This window comes from Conger conger, chromosome 5 (genome assembly GCF_963514075.1).
Source record: "Conger conger chromosome 5, fConCon1.1, whole genome shotgun sequence".
Taxonomy (NCBI): domain Eukaryota; kingdom Metazoa; phylum Chordata; class Actinopteri; order Anguilliformes; family Congridae; genus Conger; species Conger conger.
In genome coordinates this window covers 22676501-22695686 of record NC_083764.1, presented here as the reverse complement: position 1 = coordinate 22695686, position 19186 = coordinate 22676501, and the positions used below count along the sequence as shown (strand labels likewise).

Sequence of the window (19186 nt, the reverse complement as noted above, 5' to 3'; positions counted from 1 at the left end):
ACTGTCAGTTTTTATGGGTTATTGAGTGGTAGTTTGATGGTCAAAAATGACAATTTTATTCATTTTAAATTAATTCTACAACACAACGAAGTGTGCAAAAAGTGAAGGAGTCTGAATACTTTCTGAAGCCACTGTATATTGTTTTTTTATACTCAAAATGCAAACGTGAAAAATACTCTACTGTTTCAATATAACCAAGCTAAATTGTACATTAATTTCTTTAAATATATTACAAATAATTAAACCAAAATCAAGGTACTTCTGTATCTTTAATTTATTCAATGGCGTATTTGTGTTTTCGTGAAATGCTACGCAGAATTGAAACTAATAGCAAGTAAATGTTTTTCTTCCACATTTAACAACCGTTCTCATAAACCAATAGAGAAATTGGGTTTCCTTAATTCTAACGTGCACATAAAAATGTTGAGCAATAAAGTTACAGGGCAGCGCCACTAGGGTTGAGTCTGCAGTGGGCAGGTCTATGACCTCCTGATTGGACAGTAAGGACACGGTGCTCATGACCATCTGTTGTGGTCCTTCGGCGTAATTTCGTTGATCACATGTAGATTGCTGTGCGCCTGTGTATTCTGACATCACGGTCGTCCGTATTTGGGTATCTAGTACAGATACCGACAGGACTGGTTTCCCTCTTTCATTTGGACGGACTGCAGTTGCAACTGCGCTGGGGTAAATATGTCGGGTGGCTGGACGGTAAAGGATCATAAGAATTACACGAACCCCAGTGCTGGGGTGAAGCGACCTCGTAACGACGTAGGGAACAGAGTAACGGTTGTTCTCGGAGCGCAATGGGGCGATGAAGGCAAGGGAAAAGTGGTCGATTTATTGGCAACAGATTCCGACATCATTTGCAGATGCCAGGTAAAATAATAAGTAGAATGTGTATAAATAACTCACGAGACAACTCGCAATAAAGTTAAAATCTTTGTAGGCTACATCGCCGTTTCTTCTTGAGCAGTGAATCATAGAATACTCCTGCTTTGAAATCCGTCCACGATGAAGACAAGACAAGTGTACTTGATGTTGACATATATTGTAATACAAAGATTTGGAGTCGGTCAGATGCAATGAACTTTGTTGCACGAGTTGTCTCGTGAGTGTCTGCAATTACCGTACATTGTATTATATTGAAATATTTTATGGATATTGCGGAGCAATAGAGAACGTATTTCGCAGCAACCCGTTATTAGAATTGTGGGAATGTCCGTGTGAAATATTGCAATAGAAGCTTTGTCCACCGGGACTTTCTAGAGTTTTACTTAGCTGCATTTTCCAGTACGCGAAGGACGAAAGTAAGTACGTAAGAGGAACAGTATGCTTTTGGGCGTAGTTGAATGCTACATCAAAAGCACCCTGCACACTATAAATACAGGCAAATGATCGTGCAATGTAACCAGAGCGCCGTGACGCCGTGACAAGAAAGGCCTGTGAGCTCTAATGGTGGGTGTAACGGAATCTGCGAGGGGTCGGTTACCGACTGCTCTCGTGTGCTGAACTTTGTCTCTGCGTGGGTGTTAAAGGTCTCCTAATAACGACGCATTCCAATCCCTGTTAAATGTCAGCGCTTACTGACAGGAGCTTGAAGTTGAATGATCGGAAGCGCCGCGTAGCGAGTGCTCTTAAAATCAATCAAAATAGTTTATTGTACAGTTGATAAACCTATATAGTAGCCATTTTCTATGGTTAAATGTAGCGATTCTAATTCTCCAACATGTGAATAAATAGTTCCTAAACGTTAGTATTTAGCATTTATTTTAAACCTTTTTTATCGAATGTAAGTCATATTTGTTGAGTGCAAGAATGCGTGATATTACTCACGAAAGTGAGTTTAGTAGATTGCCACATTTGCCCCTGTGTGTGCGTGCGTGCGTTTGCCACGGAATAATTATTGGAAGAAACAAAACGTCAGCTGGTTCTTTGATCCCGCTAGGTTAAAATGCAAACATGACAATACTGGTATCTGCTATGGCTATGGCTATGTCTCTGACTTTCAATGTTGTTGTAGTTTGTTGCTTGTCTGGTATTCCAGGTTTCTCAGATGGCAAATTAAAGGTAACTTGTAAAATTAGTCCCAGAGTCCAAGTGTTTCCACTCCTGGTTCTGGAGGCCCTTGTAACATTTTGAGTAATTTGAGTTCCCATCCAATCAGTAGCGCCATACAATAAGGCCTGAGCTAGTGCAAACAATAGAAGCAAACATGTTGTTTAGGCCCTTTCTGTTGCCATACCATCATTTATTTGGCTTTTGCAGTAGGGCTACATAAGTTACACAGCTACCTTACAAGAATGTAGACTATCTATCAATATATCAAGTAGGTGAAACAGACAGTATAAGATACTGTTTGAGAGAGAACATTAGCTACTATGCATTGTAGTTCTCCTCCATAACCAGAGCATAGATGTGCTTCATTAGATAAACATTTGAATTGTGTTCACGCTTCACTTTTTTGCAAAATGACAATATACACTTAGGACTTTATTATGAACTTTATTAGAGCAGATGTACATGATGTACATCTACATGTACCTGTACACCTATTATTAATGCGATTAATAGCCAGCCAATCATGTGGCAGAAGTGCAATGCATAAAATCATGCAGATGCAGGTCAGGTACCAGACGGGCTGGTTTGAGTATTTCTGTAACTGCTGATCTCCTGGGATGTTCATGCACAACAGACTCTAGAGTTTACAGAGAATGGTGTGAAAAACATCCAGTGAGCAGCAGTTCTAACAGGCAGAAATGCATTGTTAATGAGAGGTCGGGGACAGACTGGTCAAAGCAGACAGGAAGGTGACAGTAATGCAAATTACCACACATTACAACAGTGATATGCAGAAGAGCATCTCTGAACACACAACGCATCAAACCTCTAAGTGGATAGGCTACAGTAGCAGTAAATTACAAGAAGAAAAACAATGGCTTCAGTAAGAAGTATGGAGGTCACATGGTACCGCTTTACTTCCCAACTCCGATAACACAATTCTAGGATAACTTTTGTGGCCTTGTAGGTTAGTAGAAACAAAATGTTAAACTATTTATCTTATTATTTCCCCTTTACTGTGCTTTGAAGAGTATAACCAGTCTCACATTTGTAATCTATCACCAAGACTTAGTTTCAGGAAATGTTACTTCCCATTATACACCATTATACATTAAAATGGTGGATGGTGTCATTCAGTCAATCAGTCAGTCAGTCAGCCAATCTAGCAATCAATAAGGATTAGAGGATGTGTTAGTCATTCAAACCCTGGACATCATGTTCCTGGTGGTTCACAAACTCTATTTTTTCCTTGATCCCAGAGCAACACTGCACCATGTGATGAGATCAGGCATCCAAATGTGGACTTGGGGCAGATGGATGGAGAGAAAAACTTGAATATTAGGGATTTGATATGTGGAAATTATAGCACTGAGATCTATAACTGATACCAATTTGTTATATTGCCTGTACCAATACCAGTTTCAGTGCCTAATGTAAACTGCAAACACGTTTGTAAGCTTATTTGCAAACTTAATTTACAGCATCGATGGTGGATTAAATGCAATATTTCTCTGGTGGATCAATCTTATTGGCCATGTTCTTACCATATTGGCTAATTCTGATATGTATTGTCTGTTTTAAGATATTATTTGCCCACACTGATCCTAAATATGGCTAAAAGCATTGTTGATTAATATATTTTTGGTTGCGGTTGTGATAAATCTTTTATTATTTTTATTTTTATCTCATATTTCTTCATTTTTCCTGCCACTGTGGAATTCTTAATCATATTCAAGGTTGGATAAGGTTGTTCTTTGGACTGCCAAGCAGCCCAAACCCAGGTTAATTCTTTGTATTCCAGATACTGGTATATCGGTAAAGGTATGTCTATATGTGTCCCATTTTTACAGCAAAGGATGTTACACATATACTCAGTGAGCTGTTTATTTGGTCTTTATTAAACTTATTTTTTAGACTTATTAAGTTGTGTATTCAGAGATGCTCTTCTGCTGTTGTTGGTTTTTTGCGTTACTGTCACCTTCCTGTCAGCTTTGACTAGTCTGGCCATTTTCCTTTGACCTTTTACATTACATTACGTGGCATTTAGCAGACGCTCTTATCCAGAGCGACGTACAACAAAGTGCAAATCAAACACAAGAACAAGTGCAAAAGTAGACCTGAGAGGACAGTACAGTTCCGAGTTCTAGTGTAAACATACGGAAATTCAGAACCCTTGAAGAGTACAATCAACTTCAACTTCAGACTAGCATACCACAGTAGGCAGCTAGAATACAACAATACAACAGCCAATAAAAACAACAATACCTATACAAGTAACGATATCTATACATAAGTGCCATTACGGTCTATGGCTAATCACAGTGATTGTGACCTCTCTCATTAACTTCTGCTCACTGGATAGTTTTTGTTTTTCGCACCATTCACACTGTTTTGCGTGAAAATCCCAGGAGATCAGCAGTTACAGACCAGCCCAGTCTGGCACCAACAATCATGCCACCGTCAAAATCACTGAGATCACATTTCTCCCCATTCTGATGGTTGATGTGAACATTCCTAACTCATATCCGCATGATTTTATGTATTACGCTGATGCCACACAATTGCCTGAATAGATAATTGCATGAATAAGTAGGTGTAATGGTGTTCTCATTAAAGTGCTGAGTGAGTGTATATTGGATCTTTTATTTGCTGATCATCATAAAAATATTCAACCACAGTTTGTAATAACAACCAATCTTGTTATAATAACAAGATTATAATCTGATGACTTTAAATACATTTGATAGCGATTAATTTGGTCAAGGAGAGGTTATTACAAACAGGTCTGGTCTTCTGCTTCACAAACATAGCATCCTCTTTCTTTTCTGAACACTCCAAAACAAAAATGTGTCTTAACGAACTTACATTTATCATTGCTCCAGCCACTCACAATTCTCAAAGAAGGACTGGGGTATCTCTCAAATTTTTCATCAACTTAAATTGAGACGTGGCTAGGCTGGGAAGATAGTGTAAGCCTGAGAAGTGGCACATAAAACAATATTTATGTGGTGAGGAGTTTCTTTAATATCATTTCTCTTGCTAATGCTAACAGGAATAATTTTGTAGGCTACGGTCAGAGAGACAGTTGTTCTGCAAGGGCACCTGCTGGTATACTGCATGAGCTAACAAGAAATTATAGATCCACTCTCCTATGAAAATTCCCTAGAATTCCCCAAAGTAATCATTGCCTTGCGCAATGGGAACTCCTGCTTTTCTAATCAGGAGGTCACCCAACAAGAATGACTTGTCAGATTTATTTAATTTGTTCATCAACTGTTGTCAACCAGGGCCAAGGTAATTTACTTGATTTCCCATGAGGTTCTGACGTGCCACTGACTGGTAGTCCTAGATAGAGAAACAGTAGTCCAGTAGTCTTGATTTGCCCACCTTTGCAAATTCAAGAGAGTACAGATTAGTGACAATGTTTGCATTGAAGTACTGTACTCAATGTAGTATAGTAGCTGGGGCAGGTGGATATTCATTGTCTCTTCAAAGAGTTGGCGTTAGATTATGAAATGGGGCATGCCCTTCGTACTGAAAGCCTTTCCCCACCTCCCTCGAACCTGCTACAGACAGCACTGGCATGGTCAATACTTGCTTTCGATGGTAAAGTGCATCACTGTTCAAAGGAACAGTGCTTTAGATGGAGACTCCACACATGTCCCATTTGAAGGAAAAACAAGAGATGTAGCTGCTGTGTATTTGGGCTTTCCTTGACCAATTTCCTGTGCCAGAGAATTTCTATTACCCAATGTTGGCAATAACTGAGACATTTTTTTCATGAATGCATGATGTGCAACACCAGGCAAAAAATAGCTCCATGTAACAACTTACGCATTGTGCATCTGCATTTATCTAACACAATGCCTGATTTTGCTCGTTTGTCAAATTATGCTTTTTCATAGGACGATATGGCTAATAATAAGAAAAAAATCGATTTAAAAAATGTTCTGTGCTAATATAAGCTTAGTACTACATATTGTACTATGTCACACTTATTAGAACTAAAAGATGTTTTCAAGCAGATTTAAAAAATTACAATTTATATATACATTTTATGTATCTCACAAAATGTTATTAAATACAATTTAAAATAAAAATTCACGACCCCACGTTTTGCCTTGACCCAACTTAGTCTTGACTTGACCCAACTATGTGTTTTGACCCACAGGTTGGATATAGGATACTATAGATTCCTGTTCTTAACTTCAGCATTATTCTGTTTCACAAATTGAGTTGTTTTAAAAATACTTGTCAACTGAAAGAGAATAACAACAGACTCACACCTTGAATGTATTATGGTAGAAATTATTATTATTATTATTATTATTATTATTATTATTATTATTATTTTAATATTTAATTGTAAATAATTATTTTTGCAACTAAAAAAATGAAATGCAGTTTTCTGTCACTGCAGCACAGAGATAGCATTCCTCACCAGGTCTCAGGCCATTCTATCGCAATATTTTTGTAGTCTTCCAGACATTGTCTTGACTTCCATTTATCTTCCATTTATCTTCCATTCCATTTATTCCATTCCATTCCATTTATCCTCCATTTTCTAATCATTTTTCTGACAGTGGAAATAGGTATAGATAGGTACATTGATAGAGTTTTTGTAGCCTTTTGTAGCCTCCTTCTGAGTGGAAAATCCTCACTCCTTGCAACTGTTTTGAGGAACCCATGGTTGTTAACACCAGACACTGCACTTGGATACATTGGACTCATTGAAGCCCTAACGAGTAAATCACCTGGGTCTGGGCCTTAGAAATCATCTTTTTGAAAAGTAACAAAGAATAATCCATAAGGGTTCCCAAACTTTTCACAGGGCCCTTTTCCTTAAAAGGGAACAGTAAAACAGTAAAAAACTGTAAAACAGTAAAACATAAAAGGTGTCATGTTTAACTCTGTACCATTTAGAGTTCAGGTTTGCTTTCGATCACAGACAGATTCATTGTAACAGACCAGGGGTGCCCAAACTCCAGGCTAGAATAAACTAATGAAATTTGCATAATTTGTGCATAAAAATAAACATTTAATTTAGCACTGCAGACATATTTTTTCACATGCAAAAGGTTTATATAACTTTTAAGGAGAAGTGCCCACTTACCATATTAGTGCAAACTTGATGCAAATTGGTTCATCATTCTAGGAGGACATGTTGTTTAAGTATGTGCCGTGGAATTCAAAATGCAAAATTGTTTCAATACTGAATATTTGATTGATCGCTATAGCGCCACCAACTGGCCGATATGTGCCATTTGAAAATAGGGCCATCAGCCTTAACATTCCTGCCAATTTCCTTGAGTCCAAACAGACCTTATAAGCCTTTAAACCAAGAAGAAGAAAAAAAAGATAATATGGAAGCATTGGTTAAGGAAGTACCAGTGGGCGGCAACATTCTCCTGCCAGTGCTGCCTGCCCACCCACCCGGCATGGATCGAGGTCACATTCATGACATATGAGAAGGGCAGACAGAGCAGGACTCTCCGCCTACCCTCTCTGGCACAGGAAAAAAAAACACAGCCACCCTAGCCAAGAGCACTAAAATAGATCCGTCTTGGTGGGGAGGGGGTGTAGCACCTGCCTCTCACTCTCCCCTTGGGGTGGTGCAAGGAACCTGCATGGTTTGTCTGGTGAAGAAAACAAAATGATAAATCTGTTTTCGGAGATGGTTCGAGGGCAGACCCCAGAGGGTAGTATCAAGTGTCCGCCCAAGCCTTGCCTGAAGCTTGTATTCTTCCTCAAGACCTTCATCAGCCAAAAAGGGGGGGGGGGGGGGGGGGGTGAGTTTACCACCACAATGTTCTATTTGTATCCTGTCTCTAACATATGTGTACTTTCCATTTAAACACAAGAAACACTCATCAGCCGTCCTTGAGAGGCCATAAATGCCAGCGGCATGCCTTATATAAACTATACTTATCTGAAAAACATTTGAGGACCCTGAAGACGTTCTGGTTAGGTACTTCTGGTTAAGCTGGCTTTTCAATCACTACACTACACTGTCACACACATTATGAGCATGAACCAAGAACATACAATTTAACACATATTCAAATATACTGAATATGGCAGTAAGTGGAATAGACAGTATAAACTTTGAAGAGAAAGTTAATTACACAGTGACGTGAAAATTCTCAGTCCAGTCTGAGGTCAAGCCAAGGTCACAGACTACAAACATAATCAGGAGTTTTTCTCTGTACCTTGATCACTATGTGCTATCTGTACAAGAGCCAAGTTGCATGCTAGTGGAAAATAAAATTAGCGTAGCAAAGACAGACCTCATTGACTTCGCAGGGTTATCAGTGACTTGCTAATTTCAGCCAGTTACACTGTGTGCTCGAATGGAACAAACACCAGCTGAATGCTGGGAAACAATGCTGTTCTGAAGAGTCCATTTGACCTTGACAGGCTCAAGCTTTACAAGCTTGACAGGCTCAGGCTCCTTATACATCTGTTTTGCTTAATGCAGGGCGGTAACAATGCAGGACACACAGTAGTGGTGGATGGGAAGGAATATGACTTCCACCTGCTCCCAAGTGGAATTATCAACTCCAAAGCCATCTCCTTCATTGGTGAGTATTGCTCTTGCCAAAATTAGCCAGTGAGAACTCTGTTGCTCTCCCTGTTCCTTTTGACCCAGAATCCCTTGCTCTTTGCAGGCAATGGGGTTGTCATACATTTGCCAGGCTTGTTTGAAGAGGGGGATAAAAATGAGAAGAAAGGTATGGTGAATGTTTTTGCTTTCAGTTTTATTTCCTTGCATTCTCGCTCAGTGTTGCTGTTTCGAACACGGTGGAGATGTAACAGACTTTCAGACTGTGATGCCATTTCCACAGTGCTTAACTCAAAAAAATTGTTTTGTTACTTGCAGGCTTGAAAGATTGGGAGAAACGACTGGTCATCTCTGACCGGGCTCATATTGGTACGTCTGAAACACAGGTTATTTAAAGACCACAGTAGTTCAGTACACTGGGAGGATCCAGTGTGAGGGTACATTGTGAGGATAAGTGTTCTGGCTACCATGCTCATCAAGGGAAAGGCAGAGTCGAATTCAGGAAGCTGTGTGTGTGTGTGTGTGTGTCTGTGTGTTTGTGTGTGTGTGTGCATGTGTGCATATTCTTATGCACAGATACAGTATACTGTGTGTGTGTTAGTATGTGTGTGTGGTGTATGTGCGTGTCCTTCTATATGTATGTTTGTGTGTTCTTACATATATAGACATATGCATGTTTGCACTCATCTATGTGTGTGCACGCATGCCTGTTCATCTATACATCAGAGCTTCTGTGTGTGTAACAGTGATCATTCTCTGTGATCTACAGTGTTTGATTTTCACCAAGCTGTGGATGGATTGCAGGAGGTCCAGAGACAAGCACAAGATGGGAAAAAGTGAGCTAATCACAGTGAAACAACAGAACATACGCACTCAAACATACACCCTGTTTTAAAATCCAGCTATGACCAGCTTGAAATTCCCAGCTACCAGCTGTTTCAAAACATAGCTTGAGCTGGTAAAACCATGTTGACTACAGAGCTGGTCTAAACTGGTCAATCAGCTTCTAGCTGTTTCAAAACCTAGCTTGAGCTGTTTTTTTCAGCTGGATAGCCCTGTCTGTTAAAAAAAGTATTTGATTGACAGGAGATCCTGTGTGCGATGCAGAGTTTTTTCCCCACAATCAAATGTCTAATAAAACAGTTCTGGGGCCATTATAAATCTATTCTTACCTCCCCAACAGCATTGGAACTACCAAGAAAGGCATTGGCCCCACCTACTCCAGCAAAGCTTCTCGTACTGGACTGCGAATCTGTGACCTGCTGGCTGACTTCAAAGATTTTTCTGCCAGGTATGGCCAGGTGAAATCCAACGGATATCATGTTGGATAAACATTCACAAAGTGGCTTTTTTAATACGTTTTTTTTTTCCATATATTGAATGCGTACAATATAAAGCAATGTAATATACAGTGAGCTCCATAAGTGTTGGGACAAAGACATATTTGTTCTTTATTTGCCTCTGTACTCCACAATTTTAGGTTTATAATGCAAAATGTGGTTAAAGTGCTTATTTTAAGCTTCTTTTAAAGAGTATTTGCACATACAGTCACAGAAACCCAGCAGGATCTAGACACACAGGTTTTTCTAGGAACAATCAAGTCAGAGATGTCAAAGCCATGAATGGAGGAATTCCACCTAAATGGAGACAAGGTCAGCTTTATACTCATTACATTAATCCAGAGTGATGCACAGTTGATTATACTAAGCAGGAGGCAATCCTATCCTGGAGCAATGCAGGGTTAAGGGCCTTGCTCAAGGGCCCATCGGCTGTGCGGATCTTAATGTGGCTACACCAGGGATCGAACCACCGACCTTGCGTGTCCCAGTCATGTACCTTAACCACTACACTACAGGCCGCCCTATATCAACAGGTGGCAGCTGTTCAGTCCATACCTGAGTGGTTATACTAACCAGAACAAGATGGCATGCTGAAGAAAAGACAAAAGAAGCTGTTGAGGTCAGGTAACTATCCACTGAATGGGTAAATGGCAGCAAAGGGACGCAGTGCCTCCCAGCACATACACCTGCTGACAGGTCTGGTATAACCACTGCTAAGCAGATGAGCTATAGAGGCTTTAAGACAAGTGCACATAGTAGATGAAGCCAACAGACTTCAGAGCAGGATATCTAGCTATTTTTCAGCGACTAGGCAAACTAAATGAGCCTTATCACATTGATCTTGAACCAGAAGCCAAGCCCATTTTCCTCTTAACATCTTGACAGGTCCCTCTGCCCCTCAGTGGCAAAGTGTTAGAGTGGAAAAGATGAGGGTGATCTCAAAGGTGACAGAGCCCACAGATTATTGGGCTCGGTGGTGAAAGTGCTATATCCTACCAGTAGTGGACCAAACATTTGCAAAGATGACAAATGTAAGAGTGACCATAAAACTGGATGCAAGATTTGGCAGATTACGCTCACATCAGAGTCATGAACCCTCACAACATTCATCACTCCTTTTGGGAGATACCAGTTCAACCTCCCATTTAGCATTGCATTGGCTCCCAAGAGTTTTCAGAGAACAATCTCCCTGATGCTTGAGGGTTTTGATATGGTACTCCGTCATGCAGATGGAGTTCTCTTATTTAGCAGAGCCAGACAGGAGCATGACCAGAGAAATCAGAAAATTCTAAATGAGGGCTTCACTCTCATTGAAGTGCAGTATGAGAAATGTAATTTGGCAAAGGAACACATAATCTTTGTGTGGCACAAGGTCTCAGCATAAAGTATTGAGCCTGATCCTGTTAAGGTGAAAGGAATACTGCAGATGCTAGCGCCAACATGCGTGGATGATATTTGACGTATCCTGGGCATGGCTAACTGCCTTGCTAAATTTCTCAGCTGGCCAGTCACCTTGCAACTGAAATAACTGTTGAGGGATAGGAATTAATGGATTTGGGCAGATCCCCAAATCACAGCTTTTCAGGAGCTGAAAGAGGAACTACATTTTCCAAAGGTCTATGCACTGTACTATCACAGAGCAGAAACAAAGGTTCCCAGAGATGCATTAGCAGATCTTTTTGGGGACGTCCTCACTCAGAAGCGGGCAACCCGTGACATACATATCTAGAGGATTAACAAATACAGAATTGTTCTGCACAAATAAAAAAAAAAGGGTCATAGCAGCCACATGTGCGTGTAAAAGACCCACGTCCTACCTCTTACTGTAGGTCTACAGTTCACACTATTGATGGACCATAAGCCTTTGATCCCACTGCTGGGCACCAGAGGCTTAGACAATTTACTGCAGTTTTATTTCTGCGGCGGCCATGCTTCTCGTTTGACATTGTCCATGTTCCAAGGAAGAGCATCATAGCAGGTACCCTGTCTAGGGCTCCAATGGGGGATCCACCAACTGCAGATCTACAACTGTATCTTGCCTCCCTACCACAGACAAATGGCTGAGGAGATCAAGAAGGCACCGCATGAAGATGAAATTGAACAAATGATACCCTGATAAAATGGCCAGAGAAAAGAGACAAAGGCCACATTTTAAGCTTACTAAAATCACATGCTTGGATCATTAAGAAGAAAGAGTGCACTGATGAGCTCAGTAATTGCAAAGGGCCTGGTAGGCCAAGGAGCATTCTACGGTTGATTACCTAAGAATATAATGAAGAAAAAACCCCAACACCTGTTGACAGATCAGAAACACTCTTCAGGAGGCAGGATGGATTTGTCAGTGACTCCTATCCTCAGAAGACAAACAGAACAACACAGGCTACACTGCAAGATGCAAACCATTATTTAGACACTGAAACCGGATGGCAAGGTTACAGTTTCCTAAGGTGTACCTAAAAGAGCCTGCAGAGTTCAGGAAAAAAGTCTGGTGGAAGGAATTCATCCTGCAGCAAGACAAAGGGCCTCATGCAAGAACATTTTTTCAATCTTATAATACATTTCTCTTACTCTTTACATACAAAAGCTTGTACGATTGTGCCATGTCAGACTTCTAACTTCAGAAAACTATCCTAAATGAAGATTACCACTATGATAATGTAGATACGGTAATGTAGGTGGGTTCTGTCATATAGTTGGATGGCTAATGGGACTAACAAGAACAAGGGACATCTCATGTAGTCGGTACTTGATTGGGTAGACTGTAGTTCATTGGTTTTTGGCAAAACATAATAACATGGTCGGACCATTGATAAACCTTCTCTTATTGCTCCACTTGCATATGTTTCTGAAAACATTTGAGGCCAGAAATAAGCAATGCATTTGCTGAATCTTCATGAAAGTTTGAAAGTTTGATCTGAGGTTCTGCACTGCAAGTCACACTGTTTACATGATTTGTATGCCAGGTCAGGACCACTCATAAATGTTGTTTCTATCTAAGAAATGTGTATAGAAATACCCTGAAATAGAAGTTGAGAATGGGTACTTTAACCACATATTAATTATTTGATTACACAGAAAAAATATATTGTAGGGCTGCGTCCAAAATCGCATACTATCTTATTATTTAGGATGTCAAAATGGCAATTGTATATCCGAAACCATAGCTGTATAAAAAAGTGTGCTAAAGCTACCCAGATGACACACTAGATTCGATGAAATATCAAAGTATATAAACACTGGTTACTCCTCTGGCATGAGTATCCCACACTGCATAGAGCATGAAGAGAAGAGCACTACCTTTAATTTTGCTTAGCGGAACCTTGTTAAAAGGTATTAAACCGGGGGCGCCAATAATTGTGAATACAGGTTTTTGGGGAAATATATATTTTTGATTGATTCCATTGACTCATTACTAAAGCACACTATGTTACACATGTGGGAAATAAAGTTTATGTCAATAACAGTATTGTTTTTCAGTTTATCATGGGTACCAATAATTCTGGGCCTGATTATGTGTATAGTGACTTGAGTGATTGGTGTAATGAGAGTAGTCCATGTGTGGTCACTATTTGGTTTCAGGTTTAAGAATCTTGCCCAGCAGTACCAGTCTATGTTTCCTTCCCTGGAGATTGATGTTGACGCTCAGCTTAGAAAATTAAAGGTTTGAAAAACTGTTTGTGTTTGCATGTGTTCAGCAAGGTTATTATCTATAATCTACACTCAATTAGCAATTTATTAGGTAGACCTTTACACCAGCTTGCTAATGCCTAATCTTAGTGACTTTGAGCGTGGACCGTGGTCTCTAGCATTTGCAGAGAATGGAGAAAAAAACTAAACATTCTGTGAGCAGCAGTTCTGTAGGCAAAAACACATTGTTAATGACAGGTCAGGGGAGAAGGGCCAGACTGGTCAAAGCTGACAGGAAGGTGACAGTAACGAAAATAACCACGCATTACAACAGTGGTGTGCGGAAGCGCATCTCTGAACACACAACGAGTGAAACCTCTAAGTGGATAGGCTGCAGCAGCAGAATAAGTCTAGTAAATACCTAATAAAATGTTCACTGAGTGTATTAAGCTCAAAAAAATGAATGAACAAATCATGTCAGTATTGAATATTGTCTCCAGTGGTGAATTGAGAAAACTAAGAAGATGAAGATCTAAGTAGTGTAATAATTAAAATGACCAATTAAAAAATGTGAACTGTGTGCGTGTATTTAAGTTTATCTGTCATGTCTCAAGACCACACGGTCTTAAAAAAACAATAAAACGCGTATATGCAGTTACCCCCTCTGAACACACACACTGGCCAACTCATATCTCATAGTCCACTCATTATCACATAGTGACATAGCAACAGTAATAATAACCCATACAATAAAATAAAGTGCAAAAATGAGTACCACAATTATCAATAAATATATACATCAGCAGATGAAGGTTGCAGGCTGCTCAGTAAACGGACAGCTTGTGGGAAGAAACTGTTGTTAAAGCGATGGGTTCTAATCCAGATGTGAGTAGCGCCTGTCTGAAAACAGGGGAGTAAACAGTCTGTGTGCTAGGTGGGAGGGGTCAGGTAGGTACAGTACTGCAAGCTTTGTTGAGGCAATGGTTCCTACATGTTCTCCAGGGACACTGTAATCCTGTATGTGTGCTTGTGTGTGCCTTTGTCTTGGGAGTATATAGTAGTATAAACCACTGGTAGTACAGAATGTCTACAGGAAAAATCCATGCAGAAATGAGATGCAAAATGGACTCAAATGACTGGTCACCTTAAAATCCTAATATCAATTCAAAGGCCTTTTGAGTTCAGTTACATTAAAAAAAATTAGATTCAGCCTACAGTATCAGTAGCAGTTGTGTATGCAATAACTGAAGAAAGTTAGCCAAATGGAAAACGTTGTTGTGTTTTTTTGCACATAGGAATATGCTGAAAGGATACGGCCCATGGTTCGAGATGGGGTGTATTTCATGTATGAGTCCCTTCATGGGCCCACGAAGAAGATTCTGGTTGAAGGCGCTAATGCTGCCCTGCTTGACATTGACTTTGGTAAGAGAATACCCTGCTGGGGCTCATTAAGGAAAAGCCTGTGATGTAACTCAGAGATATTTCTAAACGTAAACAGCAGTGGTTTACAATGGCATCGCTAATTTCATATGCACTGCAGGGATTGAGATGGCACAAACCTGTGCAGTGGAATAGAAGGTTCACAGTGGCCTACTTCAGCAGTCTATACTGCACATATGAAAATGTTTTGCCCGTTTTTCACTTTAAATGTCATGGCTAATCTTGTTTTAACCTCCTGATATGATGCATCGTGGAGCGAGGACGTTCAATTTTGGCTTCCCTGAGCTCTATACATTATTTAATAAGGGGCACTCAATTAAAATGAAATAAAATAGATAATTTGAAATTTTTTTTACTGTAACATGTTTTTGTATTTTGTATTATGAAAAATGTAAAATACATAAACTTGTAGATGAGTATCTGTCCTCTCTCCCTCAGGCACGTACCCCTTTGTGACGTCCTCAAACTGCACTGTGGGTGGGGTATGCACCGGTTTGGGTGTGCCCCCCCAGAACGTAGGTGATGTCTATGGGGTGGTGAAGGCCTACACCACCAGGGTTGGAATTGGGGCCTTCCCAACAGAACAGCTTAATGTAGGTTTGCCTGAAGCACCACCACCACCCATTGAGATACTAGTAACTATGTAGCCTAGCCTGTCACTATGTGTGCATATTCTACCTCAGATATGAGGGATTTTTTATATGTCATTTGTACATAGCTTGGCTTCAGAACATGCAACTCTCACACATATTAGACCCTGGCCAAGATGATGGCCTCTTGAGAGCGGATGTGTGGTGTGGGCTTTAGACGTGGAGTTGTAACTTGCAGGTTAAAGGCTCAGATCCCTGCATGGCCATGGCTTCAGAAACTATTTAGCTACATTAATTCATTAATTACCCAAGACACATATTGATGCCTTTTATAAACAGCACTTAAAAAAGGAAGAAAGAAAAGGTGAATAAAAACTTATCAAACAGAAAACACAAATGTAGCAAGACGTAATAGTAGAAGAACATTGAGAAAAACAAATGTAATGTCAAAAACAAAACAACAAATATATTGTGTGATAAACAGGAGTTACACTTGTAGTTGTGCTTGGGTGTCACTCACTATACTGACTCTACAACACATGCTGGCTGAATATGGAATGGAGCAGGACTGTAATCACAGGTGGTTTCACCCCGCAGGAGGTCGGTGAGCTACTGCAGACAAGGGGCCATGAGGTGGGCGTGACCACAGGCAGGAAGAGACGCTGTGGTTGGCTGGACCTGGTCATCCTGCGCTATGCTCACATGATCAACGGTTTCACTGCGTGAGTGACGTCCGCCAACCGCCTCACACCCCGTTTTCCATTACTGTCTCCTCCAGCCCTGCCACAAGCACTGAATCTGGATCTCCTTTCACGGACATTGGTCGCCATAAGGATAGAGACTGACTAAACCAATCCTAGCTCAGGATCAAGGAGCACCCACAGCTCCCATTGGCTGTGTAATTTCTCACCTCTGTTCAATATTACCTGCAGCTGTAGTGTTTGATTGTCTTTGTTATATCGCCATCTACTGGACACAAACAAATTGTCTCATATTCTGCATGGGAATGTGTCGTTTTTTGCAGTGTAGAACTCAAACTTGTTTGATTTTTTTCCTGTTGCAGGTTTGCCTTAACAAAATTGGATATCCTTGATGTGCTGGATGAAATAAAAGTGGGAGTGGCCTATAAACTTAATGGCAAAAGAATTCCTTACTTCCCAGGTGTGATCTTTCAACATAATACAAAGTTAATTGCGTTGTGTGTGAGATACATACAGTATACTCAGTGACCACTTTACCTATGTATTTATTACACATTTTTTGGGACATATTGGTTTCTGCTGCCGTAGCCCATCCACTTCAAGGTTCAACACATTTTGTTCAGACACTGTGTTCAGAGATACTCTTCTGCATACCACTGTTGGAATGTGTGGTTCTTTGAGATACTGTCACCATCCTGTCAGCTTGATCAAAACTAGCTGTCCTCCTCTGACCTCCTCTCCTCTGAGTGTGAGTGACTTTTTTATTTGCTTGTTTGTTTGTTTGTTTGTTTGTTTGTTACACGTGCCTCGACCATCTAGCTAACATGGATATCCTGCACAAAGTTGAAGTGGAGTATGAGAAACTTCCGGGCTGGAAGAGCGATACCACAGCTGCCAGGAAGTGGGACGACCTCCCACCTAAAGCCCAGAACTACATCCGCTTTGTGGAGAACCACATCGGTGTCCCCAGTGAGTCTAGCAAGGGAATGACAGTTGGCCAATCATGTTGCATGGACACTAAAGTCATCAGCTTGACTTTAGTGTCACTGTGAACCAGAGGGCTTCCCAAAATGTTGTCTGTGTGGAATCCCAAGGGGTCAACATCTGCAAAAAAAACCAAAAAACATATTTAATAAATTACATATTTTACACTTTCAGATAAACTAAAACTTATGTACACATGCTAATATAATGGGCATTGCAAATTGGCATAGTGCAATGAATTATTTAAACCATACTAATTGGCTTTTTTATTAGGGGGCTTGAGACTCAAAGCCTGTGACTGTGTGTTGTCAAAAATCCAATAGTCAGTTCTGAGCTTTGAAATGTTCCCTCATTCCCTCTTTTCCTGATGTTTTCTCTTTGCAGTCAAATGGGTCGGAGTCGGGAAGTCTAGGGAATCCATGATCCAGATGTTCTAGGCACGGAGACCCCCACCCATTCTTGGCAGCCTTGACTGAAATATCCAGGATATATTTTTACTCTTCACGGATTTCCCCTCTTTAAACTGGTGCCGCAGACCTGGACTCTTTTACTATACCAGAAGGAATGCACAAACACACACCGTGCAATGCGGTCCCCGCTACACTATCATTTCGGTGGCTGATTGTTCAGTGCATTTTCTGTCTATGAATTCCTTGAGATGAGTCGAATTGGCTTATTTTGTTTTTGCCAGGAAAATGTTTTCAACACTGAGCAAGATGGATCCTTCTTGATTTTCATTTCTTATGTGGAAGGCTTCATTGTGTATGTACTACAGAAGAGAAGTTGACCAAAGTACAAACTTCAGATATTAAGGTTCAAACAAAGCTTTATGTTGAACATGAAGCATCTTGGTCCCAAGAAAGGGATTAGTATGTTGCAGCATGTTGTATTCGAGATCTTTTATTCAATTTGTAATTGAGCAGTAGTCAGAGGCACTTGTAACATTAAGCCACCATCTTAAATCCTGAAAAGTTGGCAAAACTTATTTAAATGTATGACCTTTTAATTGCTCAATTTCCGTTGCATGTGTCTTGTGATTACTTTGCAGTTTTTAAGTCAGCCATACAAGTTTAACGGCAGTCAAAAGAGTAATAAAAAGAAGCATCTTTTTTGTTATTTGTTTTTTAGCAGCAACATTCAGCCGACAAGATCGTCAAGTTGAGGGTTTATGTACTCTCCCTTAATGTTATTTTCCCTGAGCACTCCTTTTTCACTGATTTGACTTGCATTAGAATCATTCAGATGCTGTCGGTTGATTGGATGCTGCTCATGCCAGTATCTACTTTTGTGTTCACATGGATAGTTATCAATAAAGTTTTTTGGATTCTTTCTGCCATCGCCTAGCAAGGGTCATCCTGAGTAGATTGCATTGACTTTACTTGAATATGCCTTGGCCAGTACCCAATGCTAAAGGCTTATCCCTGCTTGTATTGTCACACTTGTCCATGTTAACTGTGATGTATGTATATGCAGTATCATGTTGTCCAAAACTGTGTGGAGAAACTACTATTATTGTATTGTAATCAAAGCATGACACTGCCGCAGCGCACAATAACGTTCTCTTAAAGACACTGGACTTTGATATGTATTTCCTTTCAGTGGCTGTTAACCCACACCCAACCCAAGGCTCACATCCTTACAAAATCAGTCAAACAAAGCCGAATAATTCTGCTGGTGATTCTGTTGAAACCCAACTGCAGTTCCGTATTAAAGAAGAGGAAATCTAGCTGCCAAATAAATGTCATGTAGACTGTTCTATTGTGTTTCTTTCTTTTTTCAACACATTAAACGCATTAGAATTTGACAGGGCGACATTGGCTCAGGCAGTTAGAGCAGTCCTCTGGCAGTCGGAGGGCTGCCGGTTTGATCCTGCCCTGGGTG

At 40.3% G+C, this 19186-nt stretch overlaps 1 protein-coding gene across 1 annotated transcript; it reads left to right on the top strand.

Annotated features, from left to right (window-relative positions):
* Positions 1-593: 593 nt before the first annotated feature.
* LOC133129257 (adenylosuccinate synthetase isozyme 1 B) lies at positions 594-19060 on the top strand. Its single transcript, XM_061243218.1, has 13 exons — positions 594-879; positions 8540-8642; positions 8730-8792; positions 8942-8992; positions 9393-9459; positions 9807-9914; positions 13543-13624; positions 14886-15012; positions 15469-15623; positions 16218-16342; positions 16684-16781; positions 17141-17290; positions 17690-19060. The coding sequence occupies exons 1-13, from the start codon at positions 694-696 to the stop codon at positions 17740-17742; spliced, it is 1368 nt and encodes a 455-aa protein (XP_061099202.1). The 5' UTR covers positions 594-693; the 3' UTR covers positions 17743-19060.
* The last annotated feature ends 126 nt before the right edge of the window (positions 19061-19186 follow it).

What these genes read in the sequence shown, in the direction of transcription:
- LOC133129257 (XM_061243218.1), top strand. Translation starts at nt 694, where the DNA reads ATGTCGGGTGGCTGGACGGTAAAGGATCATAAGAATTACACGAACCCC. An exon ending in TCCCAACAGAACAGCTTAAT is followed by an intron (nt 15,624 to 16,217) that starts GTAGGTTTGCCT and finishes TTCACCCCGCAG; the next exon opens with GAGGTCGGTGAGCTACTGCA. An exon ending in AAGAATTCCTTACTTCCCAG is followed by an intron (nt 16,782 to 17,140) that starts GTGTGATCTTTC and finishes TCGACCATCTAG; the next exon opens with CTAACATGGATATCCTGCAC.